A 22,139-nucleotide genomic window follows, 5' to 3' on the forward strand; every position below is an offset into this window, starting at 1 on the left:
CAATTTCCGTTAGACGACAAATTGCAAGTAATTTTATAACTCGTGAAACGATCTATACATTAACAAGACGAAGACCAAGAAAAGTTGAGTGACCTGCTTTAACTTATCAACAAAGTCTGCTTTAAATAGCCAAAACCATCAAGCATATGATGAATCAAACTCTTCCTCATCAAACACCAAGGAAAGAGCTTCATACCATAGGCTCCCTCAATGGCCATACCATATCGTGCGTTGTTCTTTCGAGATCACACTCACCACAACAAGATCTTCACATTCAATGATCCAATTTCACCTTCAATAAGATCTATAAGATTCTCATGTGGAGGCCTAACGAGAAGAGAGACCCCATCGAACGGAAGACTTTTCATACAAAATGTATCATCCAAGAATGAGTCCTTGTGCATTGTTCCGGGTCTTCAAAGCGAGAGAACAAAGGAAAATGGTCATTGGAGCACAATCGAAGAGCCTAGCAACAACTTGGCAAGCACATGGGAAGAGATCCACGGCAAGAGCGATTGGGTAGGCTTGCTCGATCCAATCGACCCCCTCTTGTGGGCCGAGCTGATTCGGTACGGGGAAATGGCTCAAGCGTCCTATGACGCGTTCGATGCCGACCTGTTCTCCAAGTATTGTGGCAGTTGTCGGTACAAGCCAAGCGAGTTTTTCCGTTCCCTCGAGTTTCCTCGGGCTGGATATGAAGTGACCCGTTACCTCTATGCCTCGTGCAATATCCATAACCATCCCCACTTCTTCAAGAAATCCTTGTGGCGAGATAGATGGAGCGAATCAGCTAATTGGTTTGGGTACGTTGCTGTATCAGATGATGAAATGTCGAAAGCTCTAGGACGACGGGACATAGCCATAGTGTGGCGCGGCACGATGAGGAAGCCCGAGTGGATTGTGGATGCCATGTACAGCATGAGCCCCGTCAGGCAAAAGGGAATCCCCTGCCCTGATCGAAAAGCCAAGGTTGAGTCGGGGTTCCTCCATCTCTACACCGAGAAGGATGAAAATTCCAGGTTTTGCAAGCATTCCGCGCGGGAGCATGTTCTCCAAGAAATAGAGCAGTTGGTACGGAAGCACGCAGACGAGGATTTGAGCATTACGATCACAGGTCATAGCCTTGGAAGCGCTCTAGCGATATTAAGTGCATACGACATAGCAGAGACGGGTACAGACATTAGGCAGGACGGCAAAATAGTCCCCAAGTGCGTGTTCTCGTTTGCAGGACCACGAGTCGGCAATGCCAGATTCAAGCAGCGAATTGAGGAGCTAGGAGTGAAGGTCCTGAGAGTGTTAAACGTTCATGACAAGGTTCCGACAGTGCCCGGTATGATTTTCAATGAATATGCACCTTCCATACTGCAAAAATGGGGTTGCTACTCGCATGTTGGCATCGAGCTTGCGTTGAATCACGAAAACTCGCCCTACTTGAAGGACGAAGGTGATCTGTTGTGTTATCATGACATGGAAGTTCTTCTTCATCTCCTGGATGGGTAAGGGCAGCTTTACTTTGTCCAACTCACATTATGAAGTTCATTTTGTCCATCATTATTGTCTTAACAGATCTCGCACTTATTTTCACTTGTGTGAATGCAAATAGGTATAAAGGGAAGGGCCAGAAGTTTGAGCTCGCCAGCAAGAGAGACATTGCGTTGGTGAACAAAGCGACTGACTTCTTGAAAGATGAGTTACTTGTCCCACCAAAGTGGATGCAACTCGAGAACAAAGGGCTTGTGAGAGGCCAGGATGGCCGTTGGACACAACCGGAGAGGCAAGATTTGGGGGATCACTTTGAAGGTGTTAATCTTGAAGCTAGCCTGGTCTGATGTGCGAGTAATTTTACTTGTTTGTTTAGAGTTTTAACTCTCTCTCTCTCTCTCTCTCTCTCTCTCTCTCTCTCTCTCAAATATGATGATGTAGGATTGGTAATTGGATACTCTTGGTTAATGACATGACATGTGACAACTGCTCGATATTTTCTCAACGTATTGGCTAAATTCTTTTATCTATATCTAAGACAGTCATGGAAAAAAGACCACTATATAGAGTCGTGCCAACTCTTCGAAAGTGGAACGACTGCCGGCTCTTTGATCTTTGCCCTCCTTTTTTCCTGAAGAGTCCTCTTGTTCTTCTTTTGTTGGCAATTGATTTTGATGGATAGAGTACCCAATTCTCTTCTTAAAATAGATCCATCATAATATGGAGGACATATTATGGAGATTTAATAATTGAATGTGGGTTCAAATGGCAAGTGAGACGAGTACTCGGATCATCGAAGGTATTGGGATCCTTTAAAGTTATGAGGTAACTTTATTGGGTAAAATTATCCGACCAGACTAAATGACTTAGAGGAAATTCATCCCAAACATGCAAAAACCATGACAGGCATCTCTGTCTCCCCCTCCTCCTCCGACGAAGAGCCACCAGCTAGCCTAGCCCCTGCCCTAACGCCACCGCTATTGCCGGTGGCCATCCCTCAAATCCCGCTACTGTCGCCTCCCTGTGACCATCTCCTGTAGCCGTCACCGGCCGATGTCTTTGTTTCCGTGGCCCTCTTGTTCATGAAGACAAATAGGTTGGGCGCGCGACCTCGCATGTCAGTCGATGGCGATCCTAGAGCCGCGGGGATGTAGAGGTCTCGACTAGGGTCTCTTAAGGTTGGCAACCTCAAGTCTCAAGTCGCGAGCCTCGGATGCGAGGTTGAGGCGCAGCAAACACGTGCTCGATCGAGCTGATTGCTAGAGGTAGTGAGTCCATGAGACAAAGGTGGAGGGACTGCGACGAGGCTAGACATGGCCAGCGAAGTGTGTGGCGGCTCATGCTGGGGTCAACGATGATGTCGAGGCCTAAGAAAGCTTTAATTTGAAGAAAATTATCATGTTAGGGTGCTTCAAATTGAAATTTGTTTCCGCATTTACGCTACTTACTCGCTCATACATGTTCCGCCCAGTTCAAATCTTAACATTTAAAGTCCAAGATATGATTTCTCCAGTAAAGTTTCACATTAGAGAACTCCAGCAGAAGGATAAGAATTCAACCCCAAGACTTAGTAGGGAGAGCCGTCATGTACATTAGACTCATACTTAAATTAAGTAAATGTTAGACTCTAAGGCCGCGTTTATTTCGCAAAAACTAAATGATTTGGAAAATATTTTCCTAAAATGATCACTTGAAAGAATTAGTCAAATAAAAATATTTTTTTATTATCGTCAATAATTTCTGTCCGCACATTTTCGTTGACAATTGATCATTTTTAGGAAAATATTTTTCAGATCATTCATTTTTCGCAAAACAAATAGAGATTAATATTCTCTCACACCAGCCAACGGCATAGCCTTAGGAAAATGGAGTAAGTGGAATCAAGTTTTTGTTGCATTTATTGGACTTAGTTCTTATAATTTCACCATTACTGCCGGGGCTTTAATATCATATTACAACTTCCACTTGAAAAACCTTAAGCTCTAGGGTTGAAGAGAAATACAAGTAGAGATGTACGGAAATTTCATGGAAACTATAATATTATGTTAAAAAATTCTAATAAAAAACTTTAATTGTTGAGTAAAGAGAACACATGTTAGGCCCATATTTGCTTTTTATAGACAATGTGGGACTTTTCCAAATTCCAGAGATTAGGAAATGTCGGGAAAGCGTGTTGGCCTACAGGTTAAGTTCATAATTATTACTATTAGAATGGTACAATTCGTTCGATTCGAGACCTTTAGTGAATTGCTAATCACCTAAATCGCACACGAATCTATTGGTTCGGTAACAAATTGACTATTCGATACATATCTATCAAATCAAGCGATTCAGTATTTTATTTGTTGGCCAACCAGACGTCGCTTCGTCTTATTTTAGGATATCTGTTGTATTTTGATAGATACAGAATAACTAAAACTAAAAATATGCCTTTTACAATGTAATGATGAATGATATGACATATGCTATGTGAACTTATATATGAATGTAAGCTTTATATAATAAAATAATGGAAAATTATATTTTCTTATGCATGGGGATCATCACACGCACTCAAAATTAAGAATGCTTTTTCCAACATCGTAATTCTTACTCAAAATACTATATTCTCATTATATTACTTATATAGTCTATAAATGTCAAGATACTAATTCTAATTCTTTGACCGAATACCATAGTATCTCATTATAATTAATCCCCTAATTGGTCACTTAATAAGTACATATAATCCAGCGCACTCGTTATTAACAAGTTTAGATTCAAATATCCAATTATAAATATTGTGATCGATTAAAAAATAATCAATATGGAATATCTCAGAAAAAAAATGCTGAAAAGGCGACACTTCCCTTCACCTCTGGCGCCACTGTTTTGTGCATTGTTGTGTTCCTCCTTTTGTGGGAGTTTCCTCGTGAAGTTGGTCTCCTCCCTTGGAGTATAGGACCATCAACGACAGACCGCACTTGCTAGATCGGAATACGTCGCTGTTTGTTTGTCTTTGAAGAAGTTATTGGGTGCATTCGGTGCAATTAGTTTGACACATGCGAACCGTTCGATCTTACGAGACATACGTGGGATCCATATGATCCGACGGGTCATATGCATTGGATCCGCATGACCCGGGTGCACCTAATAATTTTCCCCAGGTTAGAGTACATCCACACAGGTCAGAATAGAACATGAATAGCTTTCATTCTGTGTTATTTCATGCAAGAGAAGCTTTTGGCCCCCCAAAAATTTAGTTAGGTGGCTTAGCTTTCCATGTGCAACTTTTTTGTATATCTGCCTGGCATAAACTATTTTTTTTTTTTCCTTTTCCTTAACTATGGACTTGGCTCATTATTTTACATATATCAAAACCATATAATGACCCAACATCATTGATCTTTTATTCATAGTTATTTGGATTAGAATTGATGATTGTCAAGGAGGATTTTTTCAAAGTTGTTGGGAAAGTTTACTCCCGCAGTTCCCAAATCATGCGAAACGATTATCATCATCGCGCAGCAGTAGCACAATAAGCGGGATGAGGTAGAGAGGTGAGAGGAGAAGCGGGATATCGTAGTGGACCTAGATGTCAGGTGGCAAGCGAGGAGTGACAACTCACTTACTATGGAGAATTTCTCGGTGGTTCGCTACTGGGCTAAAGTCTGGAGATGCTAAGGTCAATAGAGGTTCTGAAATCTAGACATTCAAAAGTCCAAAAGTCTCTATAAATGAATGAATTGATGGGTTATCATAGTGAGTAAGATCGAAAAGATTGGTTTACAGATCCCGGCATAGATAACCGAAGGTAAGTAGGTGGTCACATGTCCGGGGCAACTAAGCTAATCACGGGCTGCAGCATGTCGGGAGGATATGGGACGACACCAAGCTCGCAAGAAATGGTTGGGAATTAGGCCGTTTATCTTAACGAGCCCCACCCGAGCCTATCAAGCCAAATCTCTCTAAAACAACCGTAAACAGATAAGAATAATCTAGTTTCTTACTACCTCTCCCAAGTCATTCTTGCAATGAGCAATGCTCGTGTAAAACACACATGCAGCGAATTCCCAATAATGATTTCTGTCAGTAAATTCGGCAAATTATTTGAAAATGTACATATTTATGCACATGCATACATATACATATAATTAGGGAAAAGTGCCAAAAAAGTCCTAAACCTTTTGCATTAGTGCCAATTTAGTCCTAAACTTTTTTTTGGTGCCAATTCAGTCCTAAACCTTTTGCATTAGTGCCAATTTAGTCCTAAACCTTTTTTTGGTGCCAATTCAGTCCTAAACCTTTCGCCACGGCCTCCGGCGAGGGCTCGAGCCTCGCCCGACCAAGGCGAGGCTCGGCCTCGCCGGGCGAGGCCGCCCTCCCCAGTGGCCGGCGAGGTCGAGCTCGCCGGCCACTGGCCTCTGGCCGGTCGCCGGACCGGCGACCGGCCAGATGAAGAAGAAACCAAACAAAAAAAGTGGAAAAAAAAAGAAAAAAAAGGAAAAAAATAAAAATTCAAAAAAATATTAAAATATTATTTAATTTGTCCACGTCAGCGCCACGTCGGCGCCGGTGACCGGCTGCCGGCCGGCAGGCGTCCACATCAGCAAATTCCGGTCAAAGTTGACCGGAAGGACTAAATTGGCACAAAAATAAAAGGTTTAGGACTGAATTGGCACTAATTTAAAAGGTTTAGGACTTAATTGGCACCAAAAAAAGGTTTAGGACTAAATTGGCACCAATGCAAAAGGTTTAGGACTGAATTGGCACCAAAAAAAGGTTTAGGACTAAATTGGCACTAATGCAAAAGGTTTAGGACTTTTTTGGCACTTTTCCCCATATAATTACGCATCGACAGTGGTTCAGCATTGTTCTGCTTCGAAGAGGCTCGCCAACTAACAAAGTGGTCCACACAAAAAGTTTGATTATACCTGCTGTCTGCTCAATGTTTAAATAATGAGGGACCGCCAGTCTACTAAAGTCTTGTCCATAAATAGCTTAATTTAAAACGAGTGATGCCAATAAAGAGGGCCTCGTATCATCGGATACCATCCGTCTACTTATATATATACATCTATATAAAAGCGATGTAATTGGAGAGGTTAAGTGTAGTTAAGACACATGGAAATTTAAAGTGTGACTTGGCTAATTAATGGGTTAGGAGAATCGAACCTGTATGAACGGGTTAATTTTGCAAGAATGAACGAAAATTATTTTTATCGTCGATGAAAAAAATTAGATTGAGATTCTTGTTGATATTTTTTTCGTTGGCTAATTTTTGTAAACAAAACAAATAATCTTTTATGTGAAGATATTTTTTAAATTATTAATTTTTCGAGATCACACGAAACCTTGTAAAAGAAATATGGTACGAACGGGTTCTTTGTATCTTCCACATGAACTCCAGTCAAACCTAGCCTGTTTAATGGGTCAACCATGTCATTTCATCGTAATTATGCTGTTCTGCTCGCCTTGAGAAAGTTAATTACTTAATCAACACCCCATGGTCTCATCTTAGGGATTCGGTCAAACAATGCTTTTGAACTATTTAACATCTATCCCTGTCCAATGAACTGAGGAATCCGAGGCCAGATTTCCCCTCTTTGAAATGCTAAATCAAAAATCATATTTTATTTGTAGTTTGTAATTAAATCAATGCTTTCTTATATAGAATTGGAATTAAAATAAGAGCAACTTTAAGGCACTTGTTTAAAGTTATGGACCATGTTTTTAACGAGAAGATGATAAGTGAGGACCATATACAATGACCCTCCAAAATGCCACATGCAATGTAGCCCGAAGTTCGGTGACCACTTAAATGCTCTCTCAATGTTGTCCCACCATTTTGGGTTGCAATGCCCCAATAACTACGACATAAAAAAGTTGATGTTGCTACTTAGAATTTTGTTAAATGTTTGGGGACACTCTTTAAACATCTAAATGACTACCATTTCCAATAAAGTGTCTTTCTCGTGATACGTCGACAAAAGCAATCTTCCTTTAGGAGGTATGCTTTACGAGTGTCTCGAAAGCACTAGTTAACGAAATCCTCATAAATATCTTACTGTATTAAATGTTGTTTATGTTCAAATTTTTTCGAATTTTTCTTGACAGTAAATCTATAAATTTGCTCCATGTGAAAAAAAAACACTAAATTTCTTGAAAAGTTTTTTCTTCGAGAAAGCTAATACATGTAGCGGTAGGATCTCGAAAGGGCAAAAAAAAAAAAACCACGAAAATTCGTGCTTTTTATACTCAATGCCTACTTAATTTTTTTTTAAAAATAGGCGATATTTTTAGTCATAACAACTAAATCACGTGTGGAAATCGAATAATTAGAAAAAAAAAAAAAAGAAGAAGAAGAAGAAGAAGGAAAGTGTATAAATCGGAGGTTTCCCCACTTAAAATTTCAATTGGAAAATTTATCATAGTGTTGCCTCTTTAATAAAAAACGGGGGTGAGTTAAAAATACAGAGAAGGTGAAAATAGCCCATAAAAAAATGCCATCCGACAAAACAATCGATCTTGTCGGGGACAAGGTGGGGGCATGGTCCGATCCTCCATCCTCGTATCGACGGTCGCGATCTCCCTCTCTCCCCCGCGGCGGGGGGTGGGGGGCCCCACCGGAACCCATCTCGGCCGTCCATCCGAATCTCGAGGTCGTCCCATCGAGCGGCCGAGCGCCCCCCCTGTCCCACCCTTGTCCCCCCAAAGCGGGAGCAGCCTGCCTCAAAGCTGCTGCCTTTGCCACCCGACAGCCTCGCCTTTTCTTTGTCCTTAATTCATGCCCACCAAAACAACGCCAAACCGAGCTTTACAGCCCTTCACCTTTCTTTGTCTAGCGAAAAAGGAGGCGCCTTTATGCCTTGTTTTTACCCCCTTGTCATCTCTATAAAGAACAGCACCCCAATGCCCCAAGTTCCTCTTCTGCTCGCATATCTCTCTGGGTCTTGACTTTCGAGAGAGTTCGCTGTGATCTGGGTCTTGGGTCTGGGACTGTTTCATCAAGGAAAGTCTGGTTCTTTTTCATCAAGGTGGGAAGTTTCGGGAGGGGTTGGTGAAAAGCTTCTTGAGCTTGCTTTTGATGGAGTTTCGAGAGATGGAGAGAGGGGTCGGCGATGCGGTGTTTGAGAAGGATCTTCTCAACCTGGAGGAGACTGAGCTCAGGTTGGGGCTGCCAGGGTCGGATGAGTCTGGTCAGAAGAAAGCCAGGAACGGCAAGAGGCCATTCTCTGAGTCAAGTGATGTGTCTGGATCTTCAAAGGGTAGCTGTGTTGCTCCTCACCATGATGAAGACCATGAATCTGCTCCTGCCCCCAAGTAAGCTATATGGATAACTCATAAATTGCAATATATTCTTTTCCGCTGTTGGGGTTTCTGATAGCTGTTTAATTTATCCCTTGGGGATAAGTGCAATTGGTCCTATTTAATCATAAGTATAGTTGATTTGTCAATAGTCCCAGGATCAGCTTTTGATTGAGTTCTTTTTGTAACAATTTTCATTGGCTTATTGCAAATTCCAAGTTAGTCTATTGATTAGGTGATATTCTTTGCTATTGTTCTGTCTAATCTAACTATTAGAAAAAAGTAAGAAAAATAGGGGTCATGGAGTAAAAAACTTTAATGTCAGTGTGTTCAGGATTGCTTGTAGTGTCACATGTAGCAGTACACACCCTGCTTTTAATGAGTCTAGATGTTCATGAACTTAATTGTGGGGTTTACAATGTGTTGCAGAGCACAGATCGTGGGATGGCCCCCTGTCCGATCCTACCGAAAGAGTACTCTCCAGCCGAAGAAAGCGGAAGCAGAGGGCCCTGGTATTTACGTGAAAGTAAGTGTTGATGGAGCCCCTTACCTCAGAAAGATCGATCTCAAGGTTTACGGTGGTTATCCAGACCTCCTAAAGGCTTTGGAGAACATGTTCAAACTCACCATAGGTAAGCCTAACCATTCATATTATTTTGCATTTACGTGATTATGATTTTCATTTCTCGGTCTTTTGGCAAAGATCTAGCAGTGAGATATGGTTTTATAATTGTCATATTTTAGGGAATAGTTGAAAACCGTAGTTACTTGACTAGAACCTTTGCCTATGTCATTGCATCAACTGCTTGTGGATATTTTATGGCATTTGTGACTGGACCTAATGAAAATCCATTTTACAAACACGAGTCATCGACTAAATTGTTTACATTCAATCCTAGACCCTATGCCCGTATTGATTGAGCTGGTCCATCCTATCCATTGTGTGTATAGAAGAGGGATCTATTCAGTCTCATAATATAAGGAGTGCTAAAAGAAGCTTGTTAATCTAATTGAAGATCTGACTTTGTCTTGTGGGTGTTGCTATTTTTCAGGTGACTATTCTGAAAGAGAAGGCTACAAAGGATCTGAATATGCGCCTACCTATGAAGACAAAGATGGTGACTGGATGTTGGTTGGAGATGTTCCATGGGAGTAAGTCTCTCTCTCTCTCTCTCTCTCTCTCTCTCTCTCTCTCTCTCTCTCTCTCTCTCTCTCTCTGAGGATTAATTGCTCTTTTATCTTTCCATAATCTCATGTCGAAAGCAATTACCACTGCAGAATGTTCATGTTGTCCTGCAAGAAGTTGAGAATAATGAAAGAATCAGAAGCTAGAGGCTTGGGTTATTGTGTATGAGGAAACCTCAAAGGTAAAGATCAATATGCCTCAGACAAAAGAAAAAAAAAACATTCTCCAGCTCGGGTTCTCAAAGAAGAAACTTCAGTCTTGATGTAGGTCTCCGTTTTGGAGACTCGTTGAAGTTTCGGAAGGGACTTTCAGTCACGAAAAACAAGTCATGAGTTTTTTGCATTTTGTTTCTGGAAATTCGGCAGCAGCTCTTTTGTTGGTTTGAGCACCTGCCTGATGTCTTCTTTTCTTCGTGATCTTTCTTTCCGGATGAAAGAAAGACGGCGCACAGATAGATACTGCTTTACATGTAAAGTCCTGTAGAAGGGAAATGGGTGAAAATATGTAGGCCATTTTCATCCAAGGTTTGCTTTCTCCATTGGATTTTAATTGTTCAGAGTCTTTTCAATTCAACATTCTACAAATCAAAAGAAATTTGATATCCGCATTGTCTAGTACAAACTTGAGTACACTGTTCAGCGATTGGCACTAAGTCCCCCTTCAGAATCTCAACCAGTTGACTGGTGGCTTCATACATACACACACACACATAACCAAAGTACAAAAGCAAAGTTAGCGTAATACATTGCAGAGCAAATGCCTTAAAACTGGATCTTCGGCTAACCTGCGGCCTTCCTACAATGTCATGTTCCAAGTGTATTTCGTGAATTCTTATCTATCTTTAGCTATCAATATTACCTGTTCTTCAGATAAAGTACACACAGATAGATTAGCTATGCTAATCTAATATCACCGGTGTCGGTATCTGGACCCCATAAGAGCTTTGCTAGAGAATTCTCTAGAACAAACGCTAACAGCACTGGCCCTTCATGCCTACAACACGAACTTGAATCCACTGCTTGTTTTATAGAATGTTCACCCTCTTTTTCACAATTGTCGCATTCACAGCTTTTGGCAATCGGAATGTGGCATTGTGACAGGTTCAAAAGCAGAAATCGACATGGATTTACACTGAAAACTTCTTCCTATTATGGAACGACAGGAGCAAACTCTTGTTTAAGAGGTGTACCGAGTTAGTGGAACTCAGACTAGACTTAAGTCAGAAAAGTACCTACTTACACTGTTGAAATTTCCCAAAGTAAGAATTTTAAGGTTCAACCTAACAAGAATTCAATTGTTCGAGGGCCAATGCTATGCTTTATACAGTCTAAATACCAGAAACAATCTTTTAAAGAGTTCCTCTAGAAGTGTACAAAATCATTTTACCAAGTGCCATCTCTGCTCAGCTAGCATATTACACTTCCGATAAAATAACGACAATTTATGGATGATTTATCCAATTTACTAACAAATAAATCTGTATCCTGTGAAGTGTCTAATTGACCAACGAAAACCGTGAATTATCCAATGTCTCCACATTTACCATGCGCAACCCACAATCAAGGATCCATTCCCCATTAGCAGGCGATCCCATTGCATAAAAGCTGAGTGGTTCGAGCCTCTTTCTAATTCATGGACCATACCAAGCCAAAAATTCATCAAGACCTCCAGTATAGCACCATCTAGCTGCGCACGTTCCTATGCCGGTGTGCATTGGGAGGTCAGCTAACATCCAAACTGGGGTTATGCATTGTCACTTTTGTTTCTGGCAACTGCAAGATTGTATCAACTCAAACACCTTCGTCATCTTTGAGGGAAACGATTTTCTGATGTTTCATCGCCTGATTCACGGTCATCATGATTGTAATTGCTGTCATCAGTTAATCTATTACCATCATCATCGTTAAAAACTATGACCGCTGAATTGCTCTGGAACGCAGGATCTTTTACACTTTGTGACCCACCGTCTCCAGATTCCCGTATGTCTTCATTGTACTCGCTGTTGTCAGATTGTTCTTTTCCATCATCCTGATCAGCAGCATCGATGACTATCGAATGTCTCTCTTCCACACTATGCTCTCCTTGGTCTCGGTCTTTGTAGTCACTGTTATTATCATGGGTGTAAGTAGGATTCAGGTACGAAATGCCAAACTTCTGTCCGTGGGTCAGTCCTGGACAAACCCCCTGTAGGACATAATTAACTCAATTAGCAAGTCTACAGCTTAAGTGAATTTTCATGCCACAATCACCTGTTCGATTGTTCCAATTTAACATAGAATGAGTAACCTTAATAAGAAGCAGCTCCAAACACACAATCTCATCAAAAAATCATTGTTGAAGCATTTTTTTAAGGGTGTCAAACAGATATCCAAAAATATCAAGGACAAGAATAAACCACAATCCTTTCCACATTAACAAAATTTGTAACCATTCATCCAATGTCAATAAGAATACAAACGCAAACAGAAAAATCCTTGACAAGAGCAGTACTGGTAATGCAGAATAAGTTCAACAAATTCAATAGGATTAGCAATAAGGATGTGCACCAACCTTGATGAAACCTGAGAATGGTGCAGATGCATAAGATGTCTCAGAGGGGAGATATGTGTGTATCCGACTCCCATATTCTTTAGTGTAGTTTTTCTGCTCACCATATGAGGTATCAGAAGTAAAAGATTTCCGTCTTGAATCCCCGCTCCTGCAGTAAGCCCCCAAGTATGAACAGTGCTCCCGCACTAGAGATATTTGAGGGGTTGCAGGTAGTAAGTGGCCTTCAGTGCTAAAAACATACCTAATAAGAGATAATAATCATAAAGCTGTCAAAACAATGAGGCAACCAACATACAATCTGCTCTTCAAATTAAAATAATGGGCTGTCTGTCTGCCAGACTTACTTGTATGGACCATTCTCAACAAGGTTATCTGGACCAGCAGCCAAATCAAATAGAAGCCATAAATATTTGACCTGATTCATATGAAATTAAAAGGTAAACAAAATGCATGGTTCAGAAGTGCAGATTTAAGTTGTGATGCACATTTAAACGAGCATATATGTCACAACCTCATGGATGTCCATCACTACCTAGCAAGTGTAAATCCTAATACACATGTTGCTTCCCTTCATCCAATCCACCAAGTGATATACATACACACACACATATTTTGGGCAAAAACTTACGAACATCGACATACTAAAAGTAATGTTTTCATATATAGAACACAAAATATATAACATGCATTGGTACTGCTATATCATATTCCATTACAAGAATGAGTTCACAGAGCAAATTTTATATAATGAAATCATTCCACTTAATATCCTTTGCTCAACCTCCAGGAATTAGCAACTGCATGGCAAAAGCATGAACAAAGCTGCAGCAATGAATTAATCTAGATCTACGGGATAAGACTCCCAAAACTCATGATTTAAACATCTACGCCTAAATTTCATGTGCATTTCAAATAAATAAAAAACTCTAGAGAAAGAGGAAAGCATATAGAAAGTGAAGTCACGGATAACAAATCCTCACTGTTTCTGCCAGGAAAAAGCTCTCCATATGGTCTTCTTGCTTGTGAAATTCTACATCCGATATATGACAATAGCCACAAGGACATCGGGCACCATACTGCAAGCTAGCAACCATGTCGCGTCCAGCATCAAGATATCTACAAGGAAGTACTAGAGCCTCAATTAAGCTAAATAGGAAGAGCAATAATAACAGCTGTTATTTCTAGTAAGAACGTTGGAATTAGCAATTTATAGCCTAGCACCTCGTGAATTGGAATTAGCATTTTATAGCCTAGCACCTCATGAAAAATACTATAAGTCTATTCCTCCATCAATAGGTTCCTTCCAGGTATTATCTCTTCAAAATCCGGAGTCATTAAAGGTGTGGGAGGCATGAAAAATGCCTATCCCCACATACCAGTTTTTGGCAGTAGATTATAGATGGGTGCTGAAGAGCTGCTTCAGAACCTCAACACAAGTACCCAAAACCTCACCACCCCAAAGTAGCATATAGAGTTCCATACGTTGAGCAAGAGTTTGCAGAGCCGAAACTCTGCCCCTCCATTAAGAAATGAATAATGAACATAAACAAGAACAAACCTTGCACTTCTAACAACAAATCTTATTAAATGCATCACTTCCAGAGAAAAGTAAGCATTGAAAATTGGAGTTTCGTAACATAAAATCACTCAATACAGATACTTCAAGCGACGCAAACTAAATTTTTTTTATAATCTCATTAAGTATATATGCCACAGGAGAAGCTTACCAAACGGGTCATTTTAGAGAAACATCAACATAAAGGAGCAGAAAAAAATCTCCATCGTGAATAAATTCGAGCTAACCTTGGATCTCTAGTTGCTTTGAAGAGCAAATATGTACTTTCCATTAACTCTGGACGCAATGGGTAACTTTTCTGGCCTTGCTGAAAATGGGGAGGAAGGAAAAATTTCAGGATAGTAGGCAATGTAGAAGTTAAAAGTATCATGCTACACACCCCCGTTTACAAAGATTAGATGATAAGCTGGCAAAATACAACAAAACAAACTAATATACAAATAGATGATCTAACTCAGATAAGCCAAGTGCTGATGGACAATCACCAATGGGAATATCATTAAATGTCTTGTTATATGCCACTGGGAAAATTAAGAGACGTCCAGGAACTCTAAACCAACTTGTTTTTGCAGTGTGGCACATATGAATAGATTGCTGAATAAAGGAGCCAAAATAGCAGTTCTAAAGACTCGAATACTGCTAGATCAACATCAGTGAGGCTCATATACTGTCTACTACTAGTAGATCACTGTTGGACAAGACACTTAGGACAAGCACCATTTTTGGCAGACATTCAACAATGAACTAAGGTGGTGAAGTTTTCATATTAAAGGTAACATAGGACTTTGATATCAAGTAATTCTATTCAACTTTATATGGCATACCTGGACATTCAGTGTTGCGAGGTTGAAACCCTCTGGTGTGAAACCATATCTTTTCCAGACACTAAAAAAGGCCGCATGAGTTCGAATAGCAGGGTCAATATCCCCAGCCAAAACCTTCCAAAGCATGCAGAAGCAATTAAGGGCAGAATATCTACATCACAAAGTTAGATTTTAAGCAATAAAGGTACAAATAAGCACCTGAAGGCCAGGCCAGAATGCCTGCAAGCTGTTGAACAGAGGCCATACAATTGCAGCAGAGTCCATATTTACCTCTACATACCTACAAGAGAATCAGGATAACCATTAGCCACGCTACATACTTCCTGGAAAGAACAAGCAACTTAAGTAAAAATAGGTAAGAGGTTCGTATATTTACATAGTGGCACATGATAGCCACAAGCTTTTACCAAGGATCGTTGTGTAGATAGTGCATGGCGGCCGCATAAGCTTCTTGGAATATATATAAATACTCTTCCTCACCAAACAACAAGTAAGCCTGTATTCCAGATGAGTATCCAAAGAAAAGCAAAGAAATCAAGCCTTTAAGTTAAAAAGGTAAGTTAATTTCTTCAATGCATGTCTATATTTATTCGAAGAGCGAAAAACGTGCCGATCTGATGATATTAGAGTCACTGAAACTAACATGCAATTATAATAGCCACTGCAAGCAGTAGTCTAAACAAGACAACAGCCATGCAATTCTAGATTTATCGATCCAGGAGTTCATTCTCAAAGAGAAGCGAGTGTCAGCTGCAGGACTTGAGGGAAGGAATTGGCATTAAGAGAACAGCTATAAGCAAGGGATCATTAATTTTAAGAGCCTTATGCCACCGAATGTAAAAAGTACTTTCATGGATTTGCCGGAGATGAGATAGATCACAAATAAAAAAAGCCAAGGAAAAATCAAATTATATCATAGCACACCTCAATATCAACTAGAAAAAACGAAAAAGAAAACCCAAATGCTAACCTTCAGGAGATACTCATAAAAAGAGTCTATACTTGTCCCAATTCCAGCATCCTGCAAAGCATTAAAAAAGACAAAACACTGATACCACCCACAGAAACATTAACGCGGAATAACTTGAACGCAAAACAGTGTCTCAGGATCTCAACTTTTTGCACGGGAGGTTAAGGTGCATTTCATTTTACAGGTCAATTGACAATCATGCCTCACTTAGATAATCTTATACCAATTCAAAGTACATGAACCGCAATAAAGATGGAAGTAGACAAAAAAATAACAGATAATGTTGATTTATATTTGTAAATCCATTGCGTAACAGAAATCCTCACTAGGCAGATAACAGAAAAGGGAAGAAAAAACATAAAATGTAATGGCCACATGCTTTAGCAGCACAAATCAGTCAAGAGATTGTTCTTTTTATCCCATAAAATTTCCAATATGATGAAAAGTCAAGGTTTGCAATTTAAGAGTATACTACTAAACTGTGTTCACTCTCAGTGGCTACCTTGGAAATAGTTGTCCAAACAAGTAAACAACGGAATTTTAATGTACTAATTAACACATGGTACATGACAGGTTCAGATCTTAACTAAATCCAAAAGATGAAATGACCGGCGTCATCATCACGGAGAGAGATATCCAAAAAACCTTAGGATGACAAGTAGGTATTGAAAATATAAAGAGGATGTTTATGAACTGCTTCTTCTGTGTGTTAGCACATAGAATATTAGAGGAGCTTTCAAGAAATCACAGCAATGTCAAATTTTGACAGCTTTTAACCCTTGAAAACCTCTGATTTGAGTATCTAGGCCTTTGACAAAAGGGGGAAAAATTAGAAATGCTATTAAATGCAAAACATCACATCTACTTAACAATAGAAACTTAATAATCTAACATATGAGTATTACCTTCTGCGTCCATTCTCCAGTGAATACATTAATATGGGCACCAACTAGGTTGAGCTTTGACCGGCGTGCCCACAGCCCATGGACTGCATTCTTTGTCACTTCCTCATAAACTGCCCTTCCAGACAGATAATTACAAGCATGAGACACGAAAGTGAGGAGTTGCAAGAAAGTGGTAAATAAAAGACCAAGATCAAGGAAAGGACAGGGATAGCGTAAAACCAAAAGAAGATTAACAGCTAGAACAAGGTGGTAAATAAAGCTGTTAACTTAGGGTGTTTCAGTCTGAAACTATAATGATTCTTTACAGCGCAGCCTTATATATTTCTAGCGCACATTCGAGAATTCAGTCTTTGCTACATCAGCACAGCATGTGGTATCTTTGGCCCAATGTTATGGTAACACAGTAAAAGAATGTCATGGGTAAACTAAGGTTGCTGGGAAAACCTGAGGTCACTAAACCAGAAAACATTCGGCAAATACCATGCCTTTACAATGTGCCATATCCTAACTATTAAGCAATGTTTACATCAACCTTATACCCAAAGGATTTGTCTGATTCTTCATTTTTTGCAAGATACTTAGGGCTCCACTTTTACTAAGATTAACGACAGATTACTACTGATGTTCAACAGCATGGTTGATGCCAAATTATGTTGACTTTGCTTAGCCAGCAACCAGAATGCCAAGATGCAACATCAATTCTATACCTTTCATCTTTGTGGTTAAAATGCAACTTGGTTTCCAAGGCACTGGTCAAAATCCTGCGTATAACTGCATGCTTAGTGAAATTGCATCTGGCAAGTAAAGTGGTGATGGTTTGGTGGGGTTTATCTTTTCAAGAAAACTTTCCAATAACATAATAGTTTCTATGCAGAAACAGCACAAGAAAAAAAATTTAATGCCAAAAACCGTGATAGTACTTACTTGGATCATTTGTCAAGCGGCTTAGTACCCCAAATTCCAGGGTCAAAGTCCCACCACCAGCTGTTGAAGTGATCTATTCAACAGGCTATGCAGGTATAAGTTTCACCGACGGATAATAACAAGACAGAAAATAAAGCGACTATTCACCCACCCAACCACCCACACATGCATGGGCGTGCGTGCGCACACACACACACAATAGTTGACGACATTAAGCAGTTGAAGAAGCAATCAGTAAAACACTTTTCTTTCAAAAATCGGTCAAAAGCTACTTCAGTCAAAACATGCCTCATTTAAGAGTTCAGAAAATGACCAATCATATATGTCAAAACCAAGCGCATCAAATGTATAAGATTGACAGACCCAGGTATAAGGTTGACAGACCCGGATGAATTTCACCCTTCACCACCACAGAAACAACTTTTCGACTTCAGAAGTGAATACCCAGTGTCATCAAGTAAGTTCAGATGCACAGAGACTTGCCTTGCTTTCATGTTCATCAACTCCATGCATAAGGTTGACAGACCCAAAGGGTATTCCTGCAGCAACAAGGTTATAAGACCACTATAAGATACTAAATCAGAAAGAATAGCTTCAAAGTTCAGTCAATGATTAGGCAACAATCATTAGGTATTTAATTCAGTCTGCAAGAGGAAATAGTTTATCCAACTGAAGCACCTGTTGGAGTGTCAAATGCAGGCAACAGTCTCCTTGCAAGATCCTCAGCTAGGTGCAGCAATTGGTCTTCATATGAGGGGATTCTCATTCCCTACAATCAACATACATGTGAGACCCCACCACAAAAAAGTTGAGTTCCCATCATGTAGCATCAATCGGAAGTATAAAATATCCTCACAGCAGACTCTCAGAGCTTCCCTGTAGTTTATGGCTTTGGCATGCTCCTCATTATATGATTAACTACCATTCTTTAAAAAACTTAAGGTGAATAAGAAACTAGACCATGGCATCACTATTAGCAACTATCAATGACCTTGCAAACATAAACCATATCAGCTCAACATCTTAAAGCAAGGCTTAAGTATATATCCAACCACCAACCGTTACTTTTATCATAAATGGCTTAAGCAAACTCTCAGTGAAAAGCGCCATTTGTTGTTGAGCCATTGGAACCAATTGGCCCATAATCCAACCTACATGAAAAGCAAACTGCTTTTCTGCTCCTCATAGGATTCTTTGAAAATGGTTATAAAACGTGTAGATTTAGCTTATACTTATTGAACTTGATAAAAGCAATAATAATCTGTCAAATCATCTGCATATCACGGTGGTTATTTTTGGTTGGAGAATTGAAGTCAGACTACAGGAACAGTTAACGGACACAAAAAGCAAAGTCTAAACTAAAATCTCAATGAATTTCCAATTGAACACATTAGTAAATGCTCAAGGTCTATGACAAGTTGACATGTACACCATACACATTATGACATAGATGTTGACAAAAAACAGATAATGCAGATCAACTCGTCTAAATGACAGGACTTTCCAACATTATTCCTAACTGTAGAATTTCCGCTTACAGATTAATCAAATTAAAATTAGGATAAGATATGTCCTCGGGCATTAAATTGGAAATAAAGTCGTGGAGAAGTGTATTAGGGGACTGATAATTGTTGTCTCGATCCCAAATCTCATCGACTTTTTTAGATAGGGTGTGCTTTACATTATACATCTTGAAAAGTCATTTGATGATCAAAAAGGATAACTAAATAGGTTCTGTCGATCACAATCAAAAAGTAGAGAATACTTTACACAACCAATCACAATCAAACCTCATGATTCTACACAGAGCTCCAAAGTTCTCTCAACAGTTTGAATGCCTAGAAAACCTTTTCTCTTACTGAGAAGCAAGTATTGAGAAGGAAAGGAAACAGTTTCAAATGTAGATAATACCGTAGCATAATCACTTGCAATCAGATGAGCAGAAAGCAAACCTCCGAGGATCCTGATCGTCGTTTCAAACACAGACACTGTTTTATTCTGTAATTAAGATAAGAGAGACACCAGTGAAAGGGTCAATTTTCACCTTAATGAAATTAACGAATATGCCAAGCCACTTTTAGTCAATATATCCAGGATGTTTGCCTCAATGAAAACAGATATTTGTACAGGAAATAACATATCCGTACTGAATTTCTCGAGCTACATCTATCCTGGAGCTACGTAACTCCGTGGTACTGCATTCTCCCTATTAGTGGGATATGCTAGTGCTTGCACTACGACACGATCCGCCTTTTTAGACTCCCTCATCTTGCCTACAGAGCTAACAAGGCATCTATACCGTGTTCTAGAGATTCAACTTTTAATACCCGCAAGACTGATATTGAAGATCACAATATGATTCCATGAAAGAAACAACTAGTGTCTGAACAGTACTATAGTAAGTCACGGTATACCAACGTCCAAAACTAATCCCATCATAACATAATCGACTCCGAACACCAATTTCAAGACAAAGAAATACCGAAAGAACAAGACTCACGATATCAAATTGCAGATTTTTACCAATCCATTCCACGGAAGCTGCGAAGCGTTCACGGTCGCCAAGTAAAGCCAACGTGTCTAAGGAGTCGATCTGAAATGAACAAAACAGTTGTTACCGTAACACCTCATGAGTTCATGAGCACCACTAGGGAATATTCGATGCACACGATACCAGAGTCAAGGCATAATTTCCGATCGTATCTTCTCCTTGGCACGAAAGGGGTCGAAGCTCGTCTTTGGGGAAGGCGTGCTCCATGTAGCCATCGAACGCGTGATAGAACATTCCCCGAACCTGCGCGTCATGTTCAGCAGATGCAAAACAGTCGCTTAAACGCACAGTGCGGCAATCCCGACGATCGATAGCGAGGATAAAGACTCAAAACTTTCTTTTAATTTACAAGACCCATCAGCAGAATACTTCAGGATCACTGCCGGATTCAGTGAGCCGCGAGCAGAAAATGCTTGAAGGCCGCGGGATTATCGAATCGATTGGGATTCGATTGAGGCGTGAGTGTCGATCGAAAGGGGAGGGCCAAGGGTCGAAATTTACCTCGTCGCGGAGCTGCTGAGCTTCCACCGGAGTGACGCCGTCGGCGAGGGCTCGGTGCACGAAGGAGTCGTAGCTCGCCGAGAAGAGCAGCAAGTAGAGGGAGAAGAGATGCATCAGCGACCTCATTGCTATCTCTCTCTCTCTCTCTCTCTCTCTCTCTCTCTCTCTCCTGGATCTATCGGAATTCAAGGGAGAGAGGAGAAGCGGCGGCGTTGTTCTAGGAGGCCATAGCCAGTGCTCGAGGTGAGTTTGTGGGTGAGAGAGGAGATAATCTGTTCTTTCTCCTCCCCCTTCTCCAGTCGATTGCAGAAATGGAAATAAGATCCATGATATTTAACTTCAAAATCATCGCCCGAAATAATTTATCGATAATAATATTTTCATTACCGATAATATTTTATGTCATTCGTCGTTCATTTTTTTTCTTAAGCAATATAAACCATCACTTTAAAAAAAATATTATTCAAATTATTCATTTTTTGTAAAATAAATACCCTTAAAAGTTCAATAAACTATGAAAATATATTAGATAAACATTGGCTCTACCAATTCCAGACCATCTTAATTTTATTTTTTATTTATGTCACAACAGGTCAATTACATATAGTGTATTCTTTTGATTAGGAAAAACGATAATTGCCTTTATAGGTGGGTACTGGGTAGTTGCCTTTGTAGATGGGTGCTTTGGATCTCACGTAAATAGGCGCAGTCGATGCTAACGATGGATTCGTCTCGCAAGTTGAACATTTGTGGCGGGGTGCAGAGTTCCTGTGATGGTGTTGCCTAGTTACCGGAAGAGGTAGCCAGCCGTCGAAAAACAAGATATAGTGGTTCTCATTTCTGGAACTAGTTGCTTCCCGCTTGAAGTATCATGACAACAATTAAACCTATGTCCCAATACCACTCCCTGTTGTTCTTGTCGGACACAACCCACACATTCAAAAATACGAATTGTTGAACCACAAAATCTCCCTCCAATCTCTAGGACATATTCAGGGCAAACTGTACGCGACTCGATTAGACCGGATAAAACACTCTTCCAATGGGTTCGTCATACAGCAGCATGTTCATCAAGTAAGAGAGATGCAAATGCCGAAAACTTATCAACTGATTATCGAGGGATAGAACATCAGAGAGATTCAGGTTGGCCGAGAATCTTCCTATCCTAAAGTGTAGACACTCATTCAGTTCTCCATGACTTGGAAGATGATTGTTGGAGAATGTCTTATCCTAGAAAGGAAGAACATATCAGATAAAAAACATCTTGTAAAGTTCCCGGGATATCTCTGCACTGCCCAACTCAAACTCTTCATGTGCATGTCTTTCTGTTCCTAAAATACAACATCAGACAAGGTTGATCTGCGGTGTTGCAAACATTCTGTG

General features: G+C 40.0%; 3 protein-coding genes across 4 annotated transcripts; 2 read left to right on the forward strand and 1 right to left on the reverse strand.

Annotated features, from left to right (window-relative positions):
* Window positions 1-210: 210 nt before the first annotated feature.
* LOC115692451 (phospholipase A1-Igamma2, chloroplastic-like) lies at window positions 211-1,829 on the forward strand. Its single transcript, XM_030619289.1, has 2 exons — window positions 211-1,496; window positions 1,604-1,829. The coding sequence occupies exons 1-2, from the start codon at window positions 211-213 to the stop codon at window positions 1,827-1,829; spliced, it is 1,512 nt and encodes a 503-aa protein (XP_030475149.1).
* A 6,442-nt stretch (window positions 1,830-8,271) lies between these two features.
* LOC115692449 (auxin-induced protein 22B-like) lies at window positions 8,272-10,556 on the forward strand. Its single transcript, XM_030619286.2, has 4 exons — window positions 8,272-8,784; window positions 9,199-9,401; window positions 9,822-9,921; window positions 10,048-10,556. The coding sequence occupies exons 1-4, from the start codon at window positions 8,549-8,551 to the stop codon at window positions 10,121-10,123; spliced, it is 615 nt and encodes a 204-aa protein (XP_030475146.1). The 5' UTR covers window positions 8,272-8,548; the 3' UTR covers window positions 10,124-10,556.
* A 693-nt stretch (window positions 10,557-11,249) lies between these two features.
* Window positions 11,250-20,969, reverse strand: LOC115692437 (alpha-mannosidase I MNS4). Of its 2 annotated transcripts, XM_030619275.2 has the most exons (17): window positions 20,757-20,969; window positions 20,379-20,498; window positions 20,205-20,297; window positions 19,616-19,702; window positions 18,383-18,473; window positions 18,188-18,243; window positions 17,705-17,777; window positions 16,781-16,890; window positions 15,876-15,926; window positions 15,313-15,401; window positions 15,104-15,185; window positions 14,906-15,019; window positions 14,309-14,388; window positions 13,486-13,621; window positions 12,850-12,920; window positions 12,506-12,746; window positions 11,250-12,139 (listed from the first exon to the last, which is right to left on the reverse strand). In XM_030619275.2, exons 1-17 carry the CDS (start codon window positions 20,880-20,882, stop codon window positions 11,759-11,761), a joined length of 2,001 nt encoding a protein of 666 aa, XP_030475135.1. In that variant the 5' UTR covers window positions 20,883-20,969; the 3' UTR covers window positions 11,250-11,758. The 2 variants fall into 2 exon arrangements, with proteins under 2 accessions (XP_030475135.1, XP_056169990.1); XM_056314015.1 differs by lacking the exon at window positions 19,616-19,702.
* Window positions 20,970-22,139: the final 1,170 nt, after the last annotated feature.

The sequence above is a fragment of the Syzygium oleosum genome, unplaced genomic scaffold (genome assembly GCF_021117445.2).
Source record: "Syzygium oleosum isolate NSW1041296 unplaced genomic scaffold, Sole_v2.1 Sole_v2.01, whole genome shotgun sequence".
In the NCBI taxonomy this organism is placed as follows: Eukaryota; Viridiplantae; Streptophyta; class Magnoliopsida; order Myrtales; family Myrtaceae; genus Syzygium; species Syzygium oleosum.

What these genes read in the sequence shown, in the direction of transcription:
- LOC115692449 (XM_030619286.2), top strand. Translation starts at nt 8,549, where the DNA reads ATGGAGTTTCGAGAGATGGAGAGAGGGGTCGGCGATGCGGTGTTTGAG. An exon ending in CATGTTCAAACTCACCATAG is followed by an intron (nt 9,402 to 9,821) that starts GTAAGCCTAACC and finishes GCTATTTTTCAG; the next exon opens with GTGACTATTCTGAAAGAGAA. An exon ending in GTTGGAGATGTTCCATGGGA is followed by an intron (nt 9,922 to 10,047) that starts GTAAGTCTCTCT and finishes TTACCACTGCAG; the next exon opens with AATGTTCATGTTGTCCTGCA.
- LOC115692451 (XM_030619289.1), top strand. Translation starts at nt 211, where the DNA reads ATGGCCATACCATATCGTGCGTTGTTCTTTCGAGATCACACTCACCAC. An exon ending in CTTCTTCATCTCCTGGATGG is followed by an intron (nt 1,497 to 1,603) that starts GTAAGGGCAGCT and finishes GAATGCAAATAG; the next exon opens with GTATAAAGGGAAGGGCCAGA.
- LOC115692437 (XM_030619275.2), bottom strand. Translation starts at nt 20,882, where the DNA reads ATGAGGTCGCTGATGCATCTCTTCTCCCTCTACTTGCTGCTCTTCTCG. An exon ending in TTGATGAACATGAAAGCAAG is followed by an intron (nt 17,778 to 18,187) that starts GCAAGTCTCTGT and finishes CCTGTTGAATAG; the next exon opens with ATCACTTCAACAGCTGGTGG. An exon ending in TATCTACACAACGATCCTTG is followed by an intron (nt 15,186 to 15,312) that starts GTAAAAGCTTGT and finishes ATTCTCTTGTAG; the next exon opens with GTATGTAGAGGTAAATATGG.